This window comes from Cibotium barometz, chromosome 26 (genome assembly GCF_041138505.1).
Source record: "Cibotium barometz isolate CiBa-2024 chromosome 26, ASM4113850v1, whole genome shotgun sequence".
Classification (NCBI taxonomy): domain Eukaryota; kingdom Viridiplantae; phylum Streptophyta; class Polypodiopsida; order Cyatheales; family Cibotiaceae; genus Cibotium; species Cibotium barometz.
Window position 1 is genome coordinate 53,068,542 of NC_141071.1, and position 20,034 is coordinate 53,088,575.

The 20,034-nt window shown below is 38.2% G+C and overlaps 1 protein-coding gene across 1 annotated transcript; it reads right to left on the reverse strand.

Moving 5' to 3' along the window:
* Nucleotides 1-2,546: 2,546 nt before the first annotated feature.
* LOC147624087 (Small nuclear ribonucleoprotein family protein) lies at nt 2,547-2,944 on the reverse strand. Its single transcript, XM_086820852.1, is given in 2 exon segments — nt 2,547-2,887; nt 2,890-2,944. Coding segments are annotated over 2 exon segments (387 nt in total). The 5' UTR covers nt 2,936-2,944.
* Nucleotides 2,945-20,034: the final 17,090 nt, after the last annotated feature.

Consider the following 20,034-nt stretch of genomic DNA (forward strand, 5'->3'; position numbering starts at 1 on the left):
TATGGAGATCACTTGCTTAGGCTCACTAAGGATGGATTGATCGAGTAGTCTAGCTACCTAAGTGTTCACATGCTATGCAGACTGCTATTGGCTATTTGTGGGTTTTATCCCACTAGCTTAGAGTGGCCAACGGGGAGAGATTCTGTGTCTTCATAACCAGGGAGCTCATACAGAGACCCAAGGAGGAGAGATCTTATTGATTATGCCACACTAAGGTTGAGATAGACGAGTATTATATATGTTACTACCCACCAATAGTATACTATGAGATCTGTGAGAGGTTTTATAATTTGTTCCATGAGTGGTTTGGCCCACTTTATAAGATCATTGGCTTCCCTAGACAGGTGTTGCCTAGGGCTCTTCATCAAGCTCCAAAGACACAAGGACATATTCTTGAGAGAGCTTTGACCCCATCCACCTCGCCCTCTCCCTCACCACCCACCAACCATCACCAACTTCTTCCAGACCTTGGAGGAGGACACCCACACAATGGATTCCATGGACCCCCCTCAAGCTATTGCTGATCACCTTGCCTAAGAGGAGTTACCTTTAGATTGAGCACACACACTCCATCTTGTTGTTTCCCCCACAATCCCCCAAATGACAACCACAATCCACTCACGAGCAGCTTCAAATTTGGGACATGCTCCACCACCTATCACCCGCCATCAAGCTACCTTTCTACATGGATGTTAGATGAGGGAGACCTCTCAGCCATATTAATTAACCTCATGCTTGATATATTGGGGAGTGGTATACCATCGAGGAGTGGTATACCATCTATTGGGATATCATGCTTCATGGTCCTTGTATGACGTGATGATATTTCCATGAACATTTTTTGTCACTCCTAGTGAGATTGTTCAAAATTTGTTCTATTCCATGAGTTATGCCATGGCCATTATTGTATGAATTTGGTACCTTTGGGTCTTTAGTAGATTTTTCATGTGTGTGTGTGTGTGTGTGTGTGTGTGTGTGTGTGCATTATTAGTGTTTATGTTTTTTACATCCCCTCACTAGGTGTAACCCATTTCCTAATCGAGGGGGTTGGCTATTGAATTTTAGCATGGCGAGGGTGGCTCATAGCAAGTGATCAAGGCCATAATAGAAGATTAAGAAAATGCTAATATAAGATTAAGATATAGATTAATCAATGATACAATGATTAAGGAACAAACTCAGTAATCTCATCACATTAGCTTGATTCAAGTACATGCTTATATAGATCTCATAGAGCTCTCATTCACATGCTCCATGCACTCTTGTGCCATCCATGTGTTTATAAATTCCCACATGCCTTGTGCACCCTTGCACCTTCCCTTTGCCTAATTTTTGACCGTTGTTACCACCTTTTACATTCATCCATTCACATCCTCTAATAACGTTAGCCTTCATCCATTCTAATTTCATGACGTCCTAAGCTCCAGCTACCTTGCTCCCACATACATGTGCCCCATACATGACATGACGCACCATATTTCAACACCCCCCCCCCCCCTTGGTGCCCAAATGGGTCTCATCCCAAGAAGGTAATGTGACATACATAGACATGACATTCCCCCCCCCACCCCCCCCCTTAATGGAGACACATATATATATCACTTAGCCTACATCGTTGGTGGGGCTAGAGGTGATTATAGCAACATGAACATTCATTGGCATAACTTCTCATTTCCAACTTGTCTCACTCACACTGAGCTCAGAGGTTAGCATAACATACATGACATAGACATCATCATAGGACATTACATAAAACATCATCATATCTACATACATATGGGCACATCTTCCCCAAGGGCTGCCCAATCCCAAGGTTGATCATGGACATCATACATGGGGACATTAGCCACTATGCCTCATAATGGGGTGGCCATACACATGACATACATGAGAACATAAACATACATGTCATCACATAACATGACTAAACATAGCCATCATTGGCTTCATCTTGTCTTCATCAACATTTCATGTCGAGCTTCAACTTGTCTTCATCTTCATTTCATGTCGAGCTTCATCTCCATGATTGGTTTAGCATCATAATCTTCATCTTGGTCTTCATCTTTCTCATGCAGCTTCATCATCATGAGCCCATTCATCAACTTGACCCATGAGCATTCATGGCTTACATACAAGGTGTAAAGGTTTTCATAACAAAACACATGGCTCAAAACATTGTATTGTTTATGGCATTGGGTGACATACTTTTTCTTGACATAACATCTTAATGCATACTTTTTCTTGACATAACATATTAACGCATTTGACAAATATTGTATTGCGGAAGCATTTGTGTATGTTATGGAATTCCATGGTGATGATATGTTGATGCATGTGAAGCTCAAAAATCCATCTTTTTAAAGGCACACATGAACAACCTCTTCTTCTAAAGCCATTTTACACCAAGATTTAAATAGAACCTTATCTTTCTTTACTAATGCCCACAAAAAATGAATAGTTATGTGGACATTGTGACGATCATGCTTATCTGAAGTTGGTCATCTTCTTGCTGCTCGATGATGAATTTTTTGCCTACACTTGTGTTGTTAACCATGGGGTTGCTTCACCTCTTGAATCATTCCATCAAAATCTTCATTAGTGTCCTTTAGCTGATTAATAGAAATGGCAAGGCCCAAGAGGTGCTCCATAGACCAAGGGGACTTGAATTTCTGAGAGATATCGATGGATGTGAGTTGTTCACTAAGGGAGCCCTCTATGAGGTAGGAGGTGCGATAATGGGTAGGAATGAGCACAAGACCGAGGCCACACTGCTCTACTATCGATGATGATGGTGATAGTGATGGTTTAGCAGCAACATCCCTTTTCCCACATGTTTCCCTGTACTTGAGGGTGTTCTAGAGGATGAGGTTGCCCTGCTTGTTGAGGAGTGGAACTTGCCCATGAAGAAGCACCCATCCAAGACGCCCACCTTCATCCTTCGATTCAGCAAGCTGGTGGAAGTGCTTCACACTAGTGCTTCTTCACACTGGGCTTGAGAGGAGGATGCGGTGATTGGGGTGCACCTCCAGCTCCATGCTTCCATATCGAGATTTCCAAGTTCTTTGGTCATCCCCACCTCTTCTCTTTTTTCTCCAATCCTAACCCTAATCACATGCTATAGCCATCCCTAGGTGGCTCTAGTACCATGTTGCATTTCAGCATGGCTAGCGTGGCTTATAACAAGTGATCAAGGCCATAATAGAAGAGTAAGAAAATGCTAATATAAGATTAATATATAGATTAATCAATGACACAATGATTAAGGCACAAACTCAATAATCTCATCACATTAGCTTGATTCAAGTACATGCTTATATGGATCTCATAGAGCTCTCATCCACATACTCCATGCACCCTTGTGCCATCATAAATGCCCACATGCCTTGTGCACCCTTGCACCTTCCATGTGCCTACTTTTTGACCATTGACCACCTTTTACATTCATCCATTCACATCCTCTAATAACCTTACCCTTCATCCATTCTAATTTCATGACATCCTAAGCTCCATCTACATTGCTTCCACCACAGACATGTGCCCCATACATGACATGACAGGCACCATATTTCAACATTGGCTAGGGCATAAGCTATGGGGCACCCATTTGAGCTTCCCCCTTCTCTATTCCCAATTCCATCCACCCCCATTCTATGTTCCCACTACTGCTACCTAATCTTTGCTCATCTGTCTTTACTCAGGTTGACTTCACTGTACTCAAACGCTAAGGGGCTTGCTTGACTTTGACTTTTGACCTTCTTTTTATTTGACAACTTTGATCAACAAGCTTGAGTTGGAACCCCCTACAGTCTAATTATTATAAAAATCCAAAGCTTTTACTTTAAACTTTAAGAGGTTGTTTGACCCAAATCAAAGTTTGAATGCACATATTCCAATTTATTTGACCCAATTTCATATCTTTAAAAAAACAAGTTCAAATTTGAAACCGAGAATATATACAACTTTCTCAAACTAAGGTGAATTTTTCTAATTTGATATTTGTCTATACCAAACTTTCTCTTGCTACATTTTCTTACACATTTGGGGTACCCTATGGAAAGGGATCTTACATTCTTCCCCTCCTAAAAATCAAGATGTCCTCATCTTGTAAGTTAGGGATGATGATCCTTTAGCAACTCTGATTTTTTTTCCCAACTTGAATCCTCAATGCGATAGAATTTCCATTTGACCAAATATTCTCTCAAGACTCGATTCCTGAAAGATTTCTCATGAACGTCCAAGATGGTTTTTGGTTCTAACTTAATCTGAACTTTGATTAGAAAGGCAATTTGCTCATCATCAAGAATGTGATTAGAATTTGGTACATATTTCTTAAGTAAGATGATATGAAACACATTGTGGACTTGAAGATGTGGTGGAAGTAAAAGTTCATTAGCTTGACCTCTAACATTTCGTGTAATCACTTATGGTCCATAATATCTTGGTGATAACTTTCTATATTTTCTCAAGGAGATAGAAGTTTTTTTGGGTCATATGTGAAGACATATCATGTCACCCTATTCAAACTCTCAATGAGTCCTCTTTGGATCGACACAATGATTTTGCCTATTTTGGGAAGCCTTGATATCCTTCTAAAGGGAATAAATTTTATGATCCACCTCATCGAGCACTTGCTTAGATTCCTCAACTCCAATCATTCAATTTTACCAAGTCAAGGGTGTCATGCAATCTTGTCTATAAACTGCCTTAAATGGGCTCCTCCTGATACTGTGGTGATAAGAAGCATTATAGGCAAATTCAACTAGATGCAAGTAATTCATCCAAGTCAAGGGTGTAGGCAGTCTTGTTCATAAAATCCCTTAAATGGACTCATCCCAATACTGCAGTGATAAGAAGCTTTATAGGCAAGTTCAACTCTTGCACAAGTAATTTATCCATCTATGAGGTTCTCGACCATAATAAGATCGAAGGATATCCTCAATCACTTGATTCACCCTTTCTGTCTAGCTATCCGTTTTTGGATGATAAGCAGTAATAAGGTCAATACCAAGGTCTAAATATATATTTCTTTCAAGAAAACCTTAGTATGGTATTTTAATGCTCTAAGCTTTAACTTGCTCATATGTTAGGCATTGATTCACATAATGCAATGCATCCCTCTTGATTTTGGCCACAAGAAACTTTTCTTAACTGCCATTAATGTCTTTATGTAACCAAGATGTCCTCAAATGTCATGTGCTTAGACCACCAAGTCTATTTTGTGGTCACATCACGAGCATGTGACATACGATCAATTCTTCTAGAAATACATATGCATACTTACTCGATCATTCTAGCTCATTGGTATCTACCTCTTTGCCTATTAGGTTTAGTTTGTTGATAACATATATTGTTTATTTCTTTATTAACCCTTTCAACAATTTGGCAGGCCTTTATTAACTGTAAGTAACAGAGATCCAAATTTCCCAATTGACTGCACCTTATTGTTTATAATATCTAGAAAGGAAATGGTTCCCTTATGACAATGGACGTCACCTTAGTTCTAAGTGAGCCAATGCATTCCAAGTATTCCATCATACAATCCTAAGGGGATATATCATACCTTGAATTTGCATTTAATAGAGTCCCCATCTAATAAATTGAATCTTGTCTGTCTCATGGCAAGTGAAAGAAACTTTCCACTTGCATTGGTTTTCCTTGCCTTTGACCTAAAACTAATTTACACATACATCCAGGTGACATGAATGAATGGGTACACTAGAATCAATTAAAAGTTTGAATGGTTTTACTACTACAATTAATTAAAAGATTAAAATCTTTACCTTGATAATTTACAAGGGTTTGAATCATCGAGAGCTGTTGGTTCCATCTTTGGTGCTCTATTGCGATGAATTTGACGTCTTTCTTTTTCTACCTCATCAAAAATGATGATAGATTTGGAAGCAGTTGTTTGAGTGGTGGATTTTCCTCTAGGATCTCTCACCTTTGAAGAGGAGGTCCCTGCTATGAAAAAAATAGTAGATCCTAAATGATTTGGGCAATCCTTGATCTGATGGCCCTACTATTAGCATTTAAAATACCTATTCTCTCTGAAAAATTTGACGTGCTCTACTCAGGAGCGAAAATGGCATACAACGAAAGGTGCTTGAGAGAAAGCCCAAAGTTCTCCATCCTAGTTCACCTCTTCCTAATCCTTGATTTTGACTTTAACTTGGCCCAGGATTCTTGAGATAAGTTTACTAAAGCTAAAGGGTTCACATGTCTCTGAGAGTGGCTTCCACCAGAAATACATTGGCAAAATCTTATGCAGCTTTAGAGATTGAGAAAGGCTTTGCATTCTTAATTAAGCGATCCAAGATCAAAATAAATTTCTATACAAATAATTTGAGAAGAATAATCTCATCTAATGCAGGAGAAAACTGGAAAGGCTTGATGGCACTCTTTTATAGGTAGCTCCAAAATTTTATTCAATCATCATATCTTCACATGAAATCCAAGAGGGAAAAATCTCTGACGAAGATATTCCTTCATAATCTCCCAAGATAAGTGATTTTGTTAGTGGTTTAACTCACAATAATTCTTCCATCCAATTTTGGCATTCCCTCTGACGTTCAGTTGGGCAAGGGCCAACTTACTTCTTTCATTATAACTGGCCACATCAAAATACTTCTCCATAGAGGGCAAGGGCCAACTTACTTCTCCATAGAATCAATCCAAGTCTCCAACGTCTCTCTCTAGATTTTTCCCTTCACCTTTTAAAGGTCCTAGTTGAGCCTTATGGAGAGCTTCCTTGATGTCAATATCCAAGATTTCCATGGAGGATATGGCACTCTAATTGGGCATCTCTACTTGCCTTACTTGCTCGAGAATTAATTTAGTCATAAGATAATGAATACATGACTTTGATATTTACAATAAATAAATACTTTGAAAAATCTCTTTATTTAGTAAAAAAAAGTCTTATTACATCCATCAAAGTTTAGTTCCATGTTTCAAATAGTTGAAAACATTGATAGGGACCTTGATATACATGCTTTTTATCTAGGAGAAATAAATTGATATGATTTAGTCTAGAGAGGTATTTGTACAAAGGAAGAAAACTCTATCTAGCTATCCTATACTCTTCTACTAAGATCTAGATTTTCCATAATAATATCTAATAGTACATTAGGGTTAAAATCTAAATCTATCTTTATAATAAATTTGGACCTTTTGAGGGACACACCGACATTTGCCACATTAAGAGGTTCATGATGTAAGGTTCTCGAAAAAACTCTAAAAACTTGATATAAATCTTCACACCTAGGTGTTTGTCTCAGCTCATAATTTCAAAAGCTATGCCTATTGCTTGCTGCTCAAGGGTAAGGGGCTAGTCCTAAACCATAACTAAGAGCAACCAGCAAAGAAGACACGATGGTAGATATGCTCAAATAGTTTTTGAAATTGTTTCATATTTATAGAAAAAGCAAGAGCTTTCGTTATGTCTGTGTGCGTTTGCTTGTTCTCCTTGTATGCATGTGCTTGTGGGGGACACTTTGGGCCTTGGTCATTTTCACGCTCAAGAGGTTTTTTATAGTTTATTATGAAGCATGATTACGGTTCTCCATTAAGGTCTGCGAATTTCTTCTCTAAATGAAATTCAAGCATTATTTTTCATGGTGTAATTGTGAGCCTATTTAGATAAATTTGAGGTAAATACACCCTATTTTTCATGGTGTAATTATGACCCTATTTAGATAAATTTGAGGGAAATGCACCTTAGACCTAACCATGGATCTTCCCCTAGTTGATCATGAGAATTCGATGAGTAGAGACCTTTGCTTAATTTTTTTAAAGGTAAGCGGTGGGAGATGTTATCCTACAAGTCCTTAAAACTAGCTTTTATATACAAAGCTTTAGGGCTAATGTAATTTTGACCATCACCCTAAATAGATTCCTAAGGGAAGATAGTTGGGTTAATTACGTAGAGTTTCCTTTCTTTTTAGAAGTGCCTATGATCAAATAGGAAGACTTTCAAGGCCACAAGACCCTATGTTGCTGCAAGAAAGGGAAGTATTTCCCTAAGACCTTGATTTGGGGTAAATAAATAAGGGTTTTCCTTAGAATCAGGGTGAAATTGAGATAAAAGTTAAAGTGAAACCGTAATAGTGAAACTATAATAGTTTTCTAGTGCATGTGCACTTTTAGTGGCACATAGTTTTTTATCTAATGAGGACTATTGAAGAACTATCATTTGGTGGTCAAAGTTATATTTTTAAGCTAGTATAATCATGTTTTATTCTTTACTTTAGGTTAGTTAAAGTCCCCTAAAAATTCAAATGGAATCTAGGTCTAAGTCTCTAGTAAATGCATGTCTAGCATACTAGTAATATGCACTTAGAAGGTTGTAATTCCCACCAAGATTAGATATCCTCAACATTTGAATGTGTGTCTATCTTACTAGTAATATAGATGTAAAAGGTTGTAATTCTCTACCAAGGTTGTAGTAAGTGAGTGTCTAGCTTACTAGTATAGAAGGTTGTAATTCCCTAGCAAGGTTGTAGTAACTGTGTGTCTAGCTTACTAGTAATATGCATGTAGGAGGTTGTAATTCCCTATCAAGATTAGATATCCTTAAAGTTTGTAGTAAATTCGGGGCTAGCAGCACCCTAGCTTACTACTAGTAATATGCAGGTAGAAGATTGTAATTCCCTACCAAAGTTGTAGTAAATGCATGTCTATCTTACTAGTAATATGCACATAGAAGGTTATAATTCCCTACAAAGATTAAATATCCTTAAAGTCTCTAGTAAATATGGGCCTAACTTACTAGTAATATGCACATAGAAGGTTGTAACTCCCTACCAAGATTAGATATTTTTAAAATATCTAGTAAATGTGGGCTTAGCTTCCTAGTAATATGCACTTAAAAGGTTGTAATTCCCTGACAAGATTAGATTTTCTCAAACCACTTATGAAAAATTATAATTAAAGGAAAATTAACCCTCTTTTTGAGAAGGATAAATGATGAAAATGTGAATAAGAAGGTTAGAGAGTGGTGCCTTTATTCCTTGGAACACTTACGTACAAGTCTAAAGGTCAAGATATATCTAAGACCTTAGAACTAAATATTAAGCATCATAATAACCGTCAAAATATTATGATAAAAATATAGGCTAAGATACATTAAAGAAGTCATAATCTAGACAATGCAATAGATTATGAATAAACTTAAGGGGATGAGGCCTATCATTGGTGCCAAACCTGGCACAAATGCAAAGGAAGGTTTTTTGGCCCCATCGTTAATGATGATTGGAATGGACTTGTTGTTTTAAAATTATTTGAAAAAGGAAAGGGATTTGATGAAAAGAACCTTATGGAGCATTGTTAAGACTTGTCTAAAAAATTTAAGTTATCTTGTCTAAATTGTGATGGTTACTTACCATAATTGTTTGAAATTTTGCTTGATGCATTTTCTTGAAGCATGTTTTCAATCATTTTAGGATTTTTTTTAGTGATACAAGCTGTTATGGTGTAGTAGCAACCTATGATGGTAACCTCACAGCCAAATATGTATCATGTGGTTCCCATTCACCAAATGCTTCACATGAGGGCAGTCAACTAAGACCTTAACCCCTGTTAGTTGAACGTGGGTCTACTCCCTTTAGCCTTGGTAAGATAATTTCCACAGATCCTAGAGATGTGAGCGTGTGGCTGCTCCTTTTTTGTTAGCGTAAAGGAGCTGGTTATGCTAGCAGATCCAACTTCTTCCTAGTGACCAACATAGTCTCCTGTTGGGCTGAGTTTCCTATGCACTCGAATGAGTTATGCTAAGACTGTTGGTTGATGTAGCCCAAGATATGATACATTTTTTATGTATATATGTTGGATTTATGTGCATAGGTTAATTTATGAATATAAATTATTATTTAAAAGAATTATTTTTAGAGGAGTGTGTGTGAATTATCTTTAGAGGAGTATGTTTGAACCTATTTTAAAAGGTGTGTGTGAGTGAAAGCTAAAGTGATGGGTGAGTGCATACCTAATACCAAATTTGGAGATTGAGTGGGTGATAGGCTAAAGGTATGTGTGCTAAAGTGATGGGTGGGTGCGTACCTAATACCAATTTGGAGATTGAGTGGGTGGTAGGCTAACCTATGTAAAACAATAATAATGGAGGAGTAGAAAATTTGATCGTATAAATAAATAGTTATATAAATTATTTGATTGGTTAACTTAGAGGAATCACCTATATTTCTTGGTTAACTTAGAGGAATCACCTATATTTCTTGGTTAACTTAGAGGAATCACCTATATTTCTTGGCAAGGGAATTTTCCCAATGGAGTCTCAAAAAGCCTCTTGGATAGTTACTCATCGTGGAAATTGTAGGGGAGGTGCTAAGTGAGTCATTCCACCCTTATGTGACAGTTTTGCTACCAATAGTCTAGAATTGGGACGTAGTGATCTCATATTTAGTGTTGGTGATGTACACTTTTCCACTTCTTTGCTTGCTATCCATGGTGAATATCATGTTAATTGTAACCCAACCAAAACCTATAACACTCACAAAGCTCATAGGACCAAGGTTTTCTTGAAAGCCTAGGGTTTGGAGGAGAAAAACATTAAGAAAATTTCAAAAAATAGGCTTTGTTTAAATTACATTTTTGAAGTTTTTTGAGCAAGAAAAAGGATTAAAGCATGTGCTTTGATACCAATGCAAGAGAGGATATCCCATTATAGGACTTGAATGGGCATAAGATAGGAGAAAGTTTGCTTCTACATAACCAAGGTTCCATGGAAGCTTGCGTAAGCTCTATAAGAAAATGTATTTAGTGAAATGACTATTACAATGATTAGTTTTTATATTTGACCCGATAATAGTCTTATATAATCGGCCCTCATTTCTATTGAGCCTGGGCAATTTTTCTTCCTTTAAGAGGTTTCTTCCCCCAAGCGTATGTACGCACTCTTATGAGTGTGTAAGTGACCTTATCATGCCATTCTTATCATGCCACTTCACTTGTACTTCACTCGTTCTCATCAATCTAATTTGAGTTTTGTGCTTCCATCTCCTTGCTTGCTACATCTATGTGTGTGTTGCTACATTGATCTCCACTCTAACACTTGGTATTAGAGCAAGTTCTCTTGGCTCTCACCCCCTTGTCATCTTCTTCTCAAGTTACACTTTTAACTGTCTTAGATTAAGCTATCCTCTTAGGTGGAGAAGGTATACCATCATATAGTGTGAAGTTAACTACATTAACAAATTTTTTGCATGTTTTAGAGCGTTTCAGGCACATTTTGAGGTCATTCTGGCATGCTGTAAAGTTTTCGTAGCACCCTAAGGGAGTCTAAGTGCATGCTACAAAGTTTTCGTAGGCATCCTAAGGGAGTGTTAGTGCAAGCTATTTTTGTTCAATATTGGATTTTTTCCACAACTGTAGCTACATTTGGTGTGTAGATAAGGCCATCATCATCTTCAACATCTTTAATAACATCGTCATCATTATCATCGATTTTTATATTCGTAATAATTATCACCCACACTTTATAATTTATAATTCTTCATACACTTTGCAGGACTCCATCGTTCACATCAATGAACCAATTGGGCATTGACAGTTCCTATTAGGATATTTGCATTCTATGTTAGAGATGAGTAGAATGGTAGGTAGTAATGTATTTGGGATGCTTTCTATGAAGGATAAGCACAAAGCATCCCAAATATATTTATTTTCTATATCAGAGATTAGTTATTTACAGGCATAATGGTAGGTAGTAATGTATTTGGGATGCTTTCTACTGAGGATAACCTTGATGGACCAACTACCTATTGTGGTCCTATATGATACACTATGTATTGGTCTTGCCCAAAGAGCTTGGAATGTTATTATTGGCATTAAGACATGCACAACAACATAGTATAGGTACTTTCGATGGTGATATAAATTCAGATGTAGCTGTGGTATCATTCTCCTCCATACCTCCCGTAAGCAGAATAAGCTGGGTGGGATGTCCGGGAAGCACAAGACCGTGCATTAGTAGCACTTTTAGTGAAAAGGAGCGTTATTCCTTATATTCACTCATGTAAAATACAAAGCATGCTTAGGATGCACTTGCTACGCTTTACCAGGTACGTAATGAGGCACGAGTGGCCTACTTGTGCAAGTAGTTAGAGTCTGAGCATATGAATGAGGGAGATTTAATGGATGAGTTCCTCACAAGAAATAAGATCTCATAGGGAGCAGCTGGCATGTATTGATGAGGCTCATTTGGACAGATCTTTGTTGGTATGTACTTGTTGAAGAGGCTTATCCTCTAACTACTTGGGCAAGTAGTTAGAGTCCAAGCATATGAATGAGGGAGATTTAATGGATGAGTTCCTCACGAGAAATAAGATCTCACAAGGAGCATCTGGCATGTATTGATGAGGCTCATCCGGACAATTCTTTGGTATCTACTATTCTCATAAGTCTACTGAAGTCATATCAAGGTTTTGCATCTACACTTCAGCTCATGATGAAGGGTAATCCCAATGCCATTACTTTCAATGAGTTAGTTGCAGTTCTCTTGCAAGAAGAGCAATCTCAACAAAACCAAACTAGTATGCATGTGGGAGATTAAGCATTTTCTGCCATACAAAAAGGTAAAGGCAAAGCCTTTCTCAAGGCGAATATAAACAAAAGGCAGAATCAGCCTAGTGTTCTAGAAAGAATGCTGAGAAGGGGGTTGATCAACCTAGTCTTCTAGAAAGAATGCTGAGAAGGGGGGTGATCAACCTAGTCTTCTAGAAAGAATGTTAAGAAGAGGGTAATAAACCTAAAAAGAAAGGCAAATGCAACCATTATGTTGGAAGCTAGGCCGTTTAGGTTGGAGAAGGAAAATAAGAAAGAGTCCCATTATTAGGGAAGGCCGAGTGGCCAGATTTATTGATGATAAGTATACAGTTCATGACCGAAGTAATGGAGACATCACTATGGTATTTGGTACTCTAAGCGATGGGCTTTATAGGTTGGACATGTATGAGAGATTGGCACATAATGCTTGTTCAGTTTACTACCACGTGCTATGAATGTAACACGGAGCTATGGCATGCCCAAATTGGTCACTTGAAATTTGGTAGTTTGTTGTGCCTTAAAAGGGAAGAGATGGTGCCAAAGTTGCCAAAGCTTGAGGCCCTTTTCAAACATGTATGTGAGGGATACATTTTAGGCAAGATGCAACGAGAATCATTCCTAAAAGATGGATCAATTAGGGTTGTTTATAACTTATGCATAATAATATATGTGGTCCCATGAGGACACTATCAAATCAGTGACTTTGGACCTTTATTGATGATGACTACTCCAGGCTTACCTGGGTGTATCCATTGAAGGCAAAGTTAGAGGTTTTACATGCTTTAGACACTTTGTTTCTATGGCTGAAAATGTGTCTGCTGTAAAGTTGGCACCCTTCGTATAGATCGAGAGGGGAGTATATGTTGAAGGAACTTCATGTATATGGTTAAAAGAGGTTTTATATGCTTTAGACACTTTGTTTCTATGGTTGAAAAATGTGTCTGCCTGTAAAGTTGGCACCCTTCGTATAGATCGAGGGGGAAGTATATGTTGAATGAATTTCATGTATATGGTTAAAAGAGGCATAAAACATCAATGCACAATACCTTATACACCTCAGCAAAATGGTCTGGTTGAGAGGAAGAACATATCTCTCATGGAAATGGCATGTTATGTGGTTAAAGGCCAAGATTTTCCTCATGTTTTTTGGTTAACGACAGTTATGTAAGCCACTTATGTGCTAAACAAATGCCCCACCAAGGCCTTGCAATCTTGGAATGGCAGGAAGCCCTCTGTGGCTCATTTGTGTGTTCTTTGTTATCTTGCTTATGCTCGTGTGCTTGAGTAGCAACACAATAAGCTGGATGGTAAGGCATAAAATGTATTTTTGTGGGATGGAGCTCAAAAAGCAAAGGGTATAGACTCTACTATTTAGCCACAAAGTGGATTTTGGTGAGAGTAGAGATGTTACCTTTGATGAGAACTCAGTTCAACCCATGCTTTAATGTAAAAAATAGCAAATTTTATCTTTGTTGAGAACTCAATTTAGCTTAGAAAGCAAAGGATATAGACTCTATGATTTGGGGCCACAAAGTGGATTTTGGTGAGAGTAAATATGTTATCTTTGTTGAGAACTCAATTTATCCCATGCTTTTATGTAAAAAAAAGAAAAATGTATGCTCACAAGACATCTTTGATATACTTCTACCTTTGTACAATGCTGGACAACTATATGTGGAGTAAGTGAATGCTCAAAAAGGTGCTGCAAATCAGCCCATACTGGCTAAAAATCAGCTCAAATTTTAGCCCAAAAATCAGCTTACTGTTGAGGTAATTATGGATGATGCACTGAGGAAAGGGTAGCCATACAGGCATCCAAAGAGTATGCCAAAATGGCTGGTGTAGACATTGCAAGGTAGCAAATTAGCTACTCCTTTACCTAACGTCCAAGAGTATGCAAAAATGGATGGTGTAGACATTGCAGGGTAGCAATTTGGCTACTCCTTTACCTAGCACGACACATGTAGGTTCTCATCATGCATCTTATTCTTTTATGGATCATGCTCTTGTTGCCAGTATGTGCAATGAAGAGGAACGTGTTTCCTTTGAGTAAGCACATGAAAACGATCATTGGATGGAGGCCATGTAGGATGAGTACGACTCAATTGTCAAAAATGACACTTGGTATTTAGCATATTCACCTTATGGTAGAAAGGCCATTGGTACAAAGTGGGTTTATAAGCTAAAGCATAAAGCTGATGGGTAGCATGATCAATACAAGGCAAGGATTATTGTTGAAAAGGGTTATCCGTAAAGCATAAAGCTTATGGGTAGAGTGATCACTACAAGGCAAGGCTTGTTGTTGAAAAGGGTTATGCTCAAAGAGAAGGGCATAGATTATGATGAGACCTTTGCACCCACATCTATGATTATGTGTATATTACATTGGGGGAAGCACCTCATGGTTCAAATGTACATAAGTTGGATATCAAGATTGCCTTCTTAAATGGTTACTTACATGAGGAGGTTTATGTATCTTAGCCTTATGGTTTTGTTGAGAAGGGGTATGGATCTAAAGTATGCATGTTAAGAAAAGCTTTATAGGCTCCTGGATCATGGTATGAGAAGATAAATATATACTTGGTTGTAAATTTTTTTTGTAATAATCCAACTAAGAGTATCCTCTATGTAAAGAGGGGTAAAGATTGTGTTTTGGTTACATGCTGCTCACATGTCCTAATGAGGAGAAGATTTAGCATTCAAGGATGAATTACATGTGTCAATTGAGATGATAGATTTGGGCATACAGTTTACAGAGCGTGATGAGTGTATTGTGATGTTGCAACCAAAGTACATACAGAGGCTACTTACACGGTTTGATCTTAAAGACTATAAGCCTATTGCTACAACAATAGAGATAGGTGCTAGGCTTAGTTTCCAGGATGTAGGTGAACCATTTGATTGATCACTTTATCAATAGCCTCATCTATCTATGTAATATGAGGCAAGATGTCTCTCAGTTTTATAAGCAAGTTTATGCACAATCCCGAAAGTAAGCATTGGCAAGCTCCCGCGAGTATTCAGATACTTATAAGGCACTCAGTACCTTGGCTTATTCTATGCTAAGAGGGTGATGTTAAGCTGCATTTTTTTTCAGTGAATCCGATTGGGCTGGATGATGCTATAAACAAGTGAGTGTCCCCACTAGTGACTTTTGCTTTCACCTTAGTGATTCATGTATATCATGTCTCAACAAGAAACAACTGACAGTGGCCACTTTGAGTTGTGAAACTGAGTACAAGGCACCTTTTTATAATGACTATGGAGTGTGTTTGGCTTAGACACCTTTTAACACATCTTGGTATTGGACATCAATCCCCCACCTCCATCTTCACTGACTGCTAGAGTGTATTAGCCGTTACCCAATGTTTCATGCTTGCACAAAGCAAATTTATGTACATTATCATTATGTCAGTGTGTGAGAGGCTCATTGCAAGAGAGATAAGCCTGGCCTATGCCTCTACACATGATAACGTGGGAGATATGTTCATGAAGGCTCTCTCAACGAGATAAGTTCCAAGCTTTTAGCAAAGCTTGGGCTTATTGCCATTTGGGGTGTCGGATCCGCCACATGATCCCTGTATATATTCACATCGTCACTTCAAAGAGGGTTTGTAGTATTTATATGTTAGTGATATATGGACATAGGCTTATAATGGGCTAGGGAACTTTTTCCCTCTTTAAGAGGTTTTTTTCTTCGAGGTGTGTAAGTGATCTTATCATGTCACTTCACTTGTACTTCACTTATTCTTCGAGCATATAAACACACTCTTATGAGTGTGAAGTGACCTTATCATGTCACTTTACCTGTACTTCACTTATTCTCATTACTCTACTTTGAGTGTTATACTTCCATCTATCTCTCCTTGCTTGTTGCATATATGTGTATGTTGCTACATTGATCTTCACTCCAACACTTTCACACTTATTAAACTATGTCCATGCCCACACTTTACAAGCATATGGGCCAATAAGTGCATGGCCACTTCCTATCCTCGTGGCTCAACATTATTACAAAGCCATAATTGCAACTTCTTAATGTGAGTTTGCTAGCTCGCCCACCATGTCCTCACTTCATTTTGTCACATGTAAGAGCTTCTTTGCAATAGGGTGAAGGAAGAGCTACCTATGCCTAGATGGAGGCAAGAAGAGTAGGCCTTCATGATGGTTCTATCTCACAAAAAGTGAGGAAAGAAGAAGAAGCTAATGCAAGAGGGAAACTTACAAACAAACCTATCTGGTATGCATCCATCAAGTAAGCAAGATCCAAAGCATACATGCAAGCAAGAAGAGAGAAGAGAACTGCTCACAAGTATTCTATTGTAAGGAAATGAATGTGTATTGCTTAGTGTAAAAAATGACTTATACACAAATGACTAGTTTTCACACTAGGTTGAACAAACTTAAAATATGGTCCGACCTTTGTTACTAGTCTTAAGCAAGTATGTACACGGAGTTCTTAGAATTTCCCTATTTGACATTAAGCTCAAGTTACGACCGCTTTATATGTTCGATGAGTGCCATCTTACAAAAGATAAGTGCTCGTTCAAGTGGGTAAGATGGCAAAACACCTTATAGTAGGTCAAGTGAGCGAAACCGTGTTAACCTATAGAGTGGTTGAGAGAGAGAGAGAGAGAGAGAGGTTTGCTGGTAGCCCTGTTTGGGTGGCCTTCTACATGACATCAAAAACACAAACTCTTTGTCCAACTATGATAGAAAGTAAGACTCCTAGTTGTGCCACATTCTCACAAAACCTCTAGACATACACTCCCCTCAAGGGTTGCACACAATTTGAGAGAGAGAGAGAGAGAGAGAGAGAGAGAGAGAGAGAGAGTATTAACATCTAGTAGAGACCCAAAGGGTCTATGAGACCAAAAATTTGCTACATGTAACCCATGTGTAAACTTGATGTTTAGGTGCACATGCATGTGCAAGAACTACAATTGTGAAAATGTGTGTGCATGTGCCAGAAGTACAATTATGAGAATGTGTGTGCACATGCAGGTCTGCATACATGTGAGCGTGGTGCACATGCCAAAACAACATGAAAAGAAAGAGAGCAGGATTATGTAGGTTCTTGTGTATAAAATCTACTAGGTGGAAAAAAAAAATCATGTGTCCACGATTGATATCCACCCTATGATGTTGAAGAATATCTCAAATCTCAAGCTGACGAGCTTGAATCTATGAGGGCGAGGGCGTTTGGCTCTCTAAAGGGAGGCAGCTTGATCTCTAGTAACTCCACGAGTGTGAGAGGCAAGAAAATGTCGGTATCAATCACAAAGACCGGTCTTAGTATGGCTCGCCGGGGGTTGTGTGGGTGAGGGGGCGACAGAGGAGGGATGCAAGGAATGTGATGTGGATTCACACTTTAAAAAACATTAATTAATACAAAACTTTTGTTTGGTGTGCATATATTTGACACTTTTTGCTTGGTCTAATTAATCAGAGTCCCATTTCCAACGGGTTTGTAATAAATTTTACATTCACAACTTCTTTCCTACGGTTCGACGATATATTAAAAAAAAATAAACAAATTTCCAAAATATTGAAATAAATAAATTTGGAAAATATCGAAACAATAATCAAAGCAAATCTAAGACATGTTATTGAAAATAAACAGACATCACCAAAGACAAGCCACTGTAATCGAGATGCACAAATATGAATTTAAAAAAAGACTTCAATTCTGAAATACACAAGGATTTATACAGGCGTCAAACCAAGAGACAAGAGGACAAGTGTGTACAATGGACAAAACCCCCAAGGCACAAATGGAGTCAAAGCCAATAAGCTAACAACAAACTTAGGCAAAGCTAAAGAAAACATGCTTCTTCCTTGTTAAGGCCTACGAATTTACAAACTTCAAGTGATAGCGGCACAAAATCATCTCCATCGACGATTGTTTTTTTGAACTTCTGAGTTCTTTCCCAGATAAAAAGATATCATATACTATAGTCTTGTTTTGTGAGTGCGTTTCCTCATCATCATCAATGCCGATAAGATTGGCATGACTCCCTAGCTTTGCAGTATGGTTATCAAGGACATTTTCATGACTGCATGGTCTATCACTGTCTTCACTTCTGTCATCTTCATCTTCTTGTTTGTTGGATTGTGCATATACTGGATTGAAGTATTTGAGAGTGGGGGTATATGTGAAGAAGATTTCTTCTATGTCTATGCACTAGGTGAGGTGAGGAAGCTTCATAACTTTCCAGATTGCAAAAGATCTTCTCCTACTCATGCCAGCTCCAGTCTTTGGAATTATCCATGATGCCGCGAGGTAATATTTTCCTATGCGGACCATTTTCAAGAGCGTGCTCTAGAGTCACTGCGAAGCACCAAGCTTGTTCGCTATATAATTATTCATGAATACATAAGCCCTCTCAAACAGATTAATTTGTGACAAGCACACTTTATTTTTCAAATCAGCTTTTCCATAAAGAGCATACAGTTGACGTCCTCTCATTATCTCCTCAGTGGAGATGTTATGTGAGAAGAACTTAAAATGCGGATTGTGCAAGGAGATGTTATGTGAGAAGAACTTAAAATGCGGATTGTGCAAGTCTTTCATGTAGTACCCTACCATACCTTCACAAATGTATGCATTTTTATTTGCCTTAGACCTCTACACATTACTATACCACCTTCTGGTTTGAAGAAGTCCTAACCCAAATACTATTTGATGGTATCAGTGTAACAGAGCCATAAGAGTCACCATCGTCTGAAAGTGTAAATGGTTCAGAGTGCCTCCTTTCTCTCTAGTGCAAACAAGCCCTTCAAGCACTCCATTCTTACAAACTCTCCAGTGGTTCCCAGCATGAGAGATTAATGTCTGCATTTCTGATGGCTACTATTACTGACACTTCAAAAAGTTTGGTCTTCTTCTCTAGGCGAAAAGTGAGGTATCTTGTGCACAGAGGGCTCCGAGTCGACATTCTTCTCATTTGTCATAGGTTGTTTACCTTTCCTATCATGCTGCAAGGATCCTGCACAGCAAGAACACGCAGAAGCAAACGAATCATCACACCATATCAAACCGCACACGACAAATTTCATCACGTCCATGAAAGAACTAAGTTTCAGCTACCTCATTACATGTAGGTTGCGCACTGTAGAACGGCCTTTGGGAGGAGTGAGAACGTGGTAGCATAATCGATCAACTTCCGCCCTTGGCACAGTTGAGGTCGATGGGTCCCACTGCCGTTGAAGTTACAATCTTGGCATAGTCGAGTTCGATGGATCAAGTTCATGACAAAGCAAGGACAAAGGACGTCGATCAATTTTCATTAGATTGCTAATCATTGACTGGTTTTCTCCTAGGGGCCATAACATGCAGCAGTAATAGATATGACATAACCAAAACAACGCCAACTCTCATTAAATAAGCGACAGAGAGTACATAATAAGATAGTTCTAGCAAACGTAAGCACAAACCAATAAATAAATATGACATAACCAAAACAATGCCAACTCTCA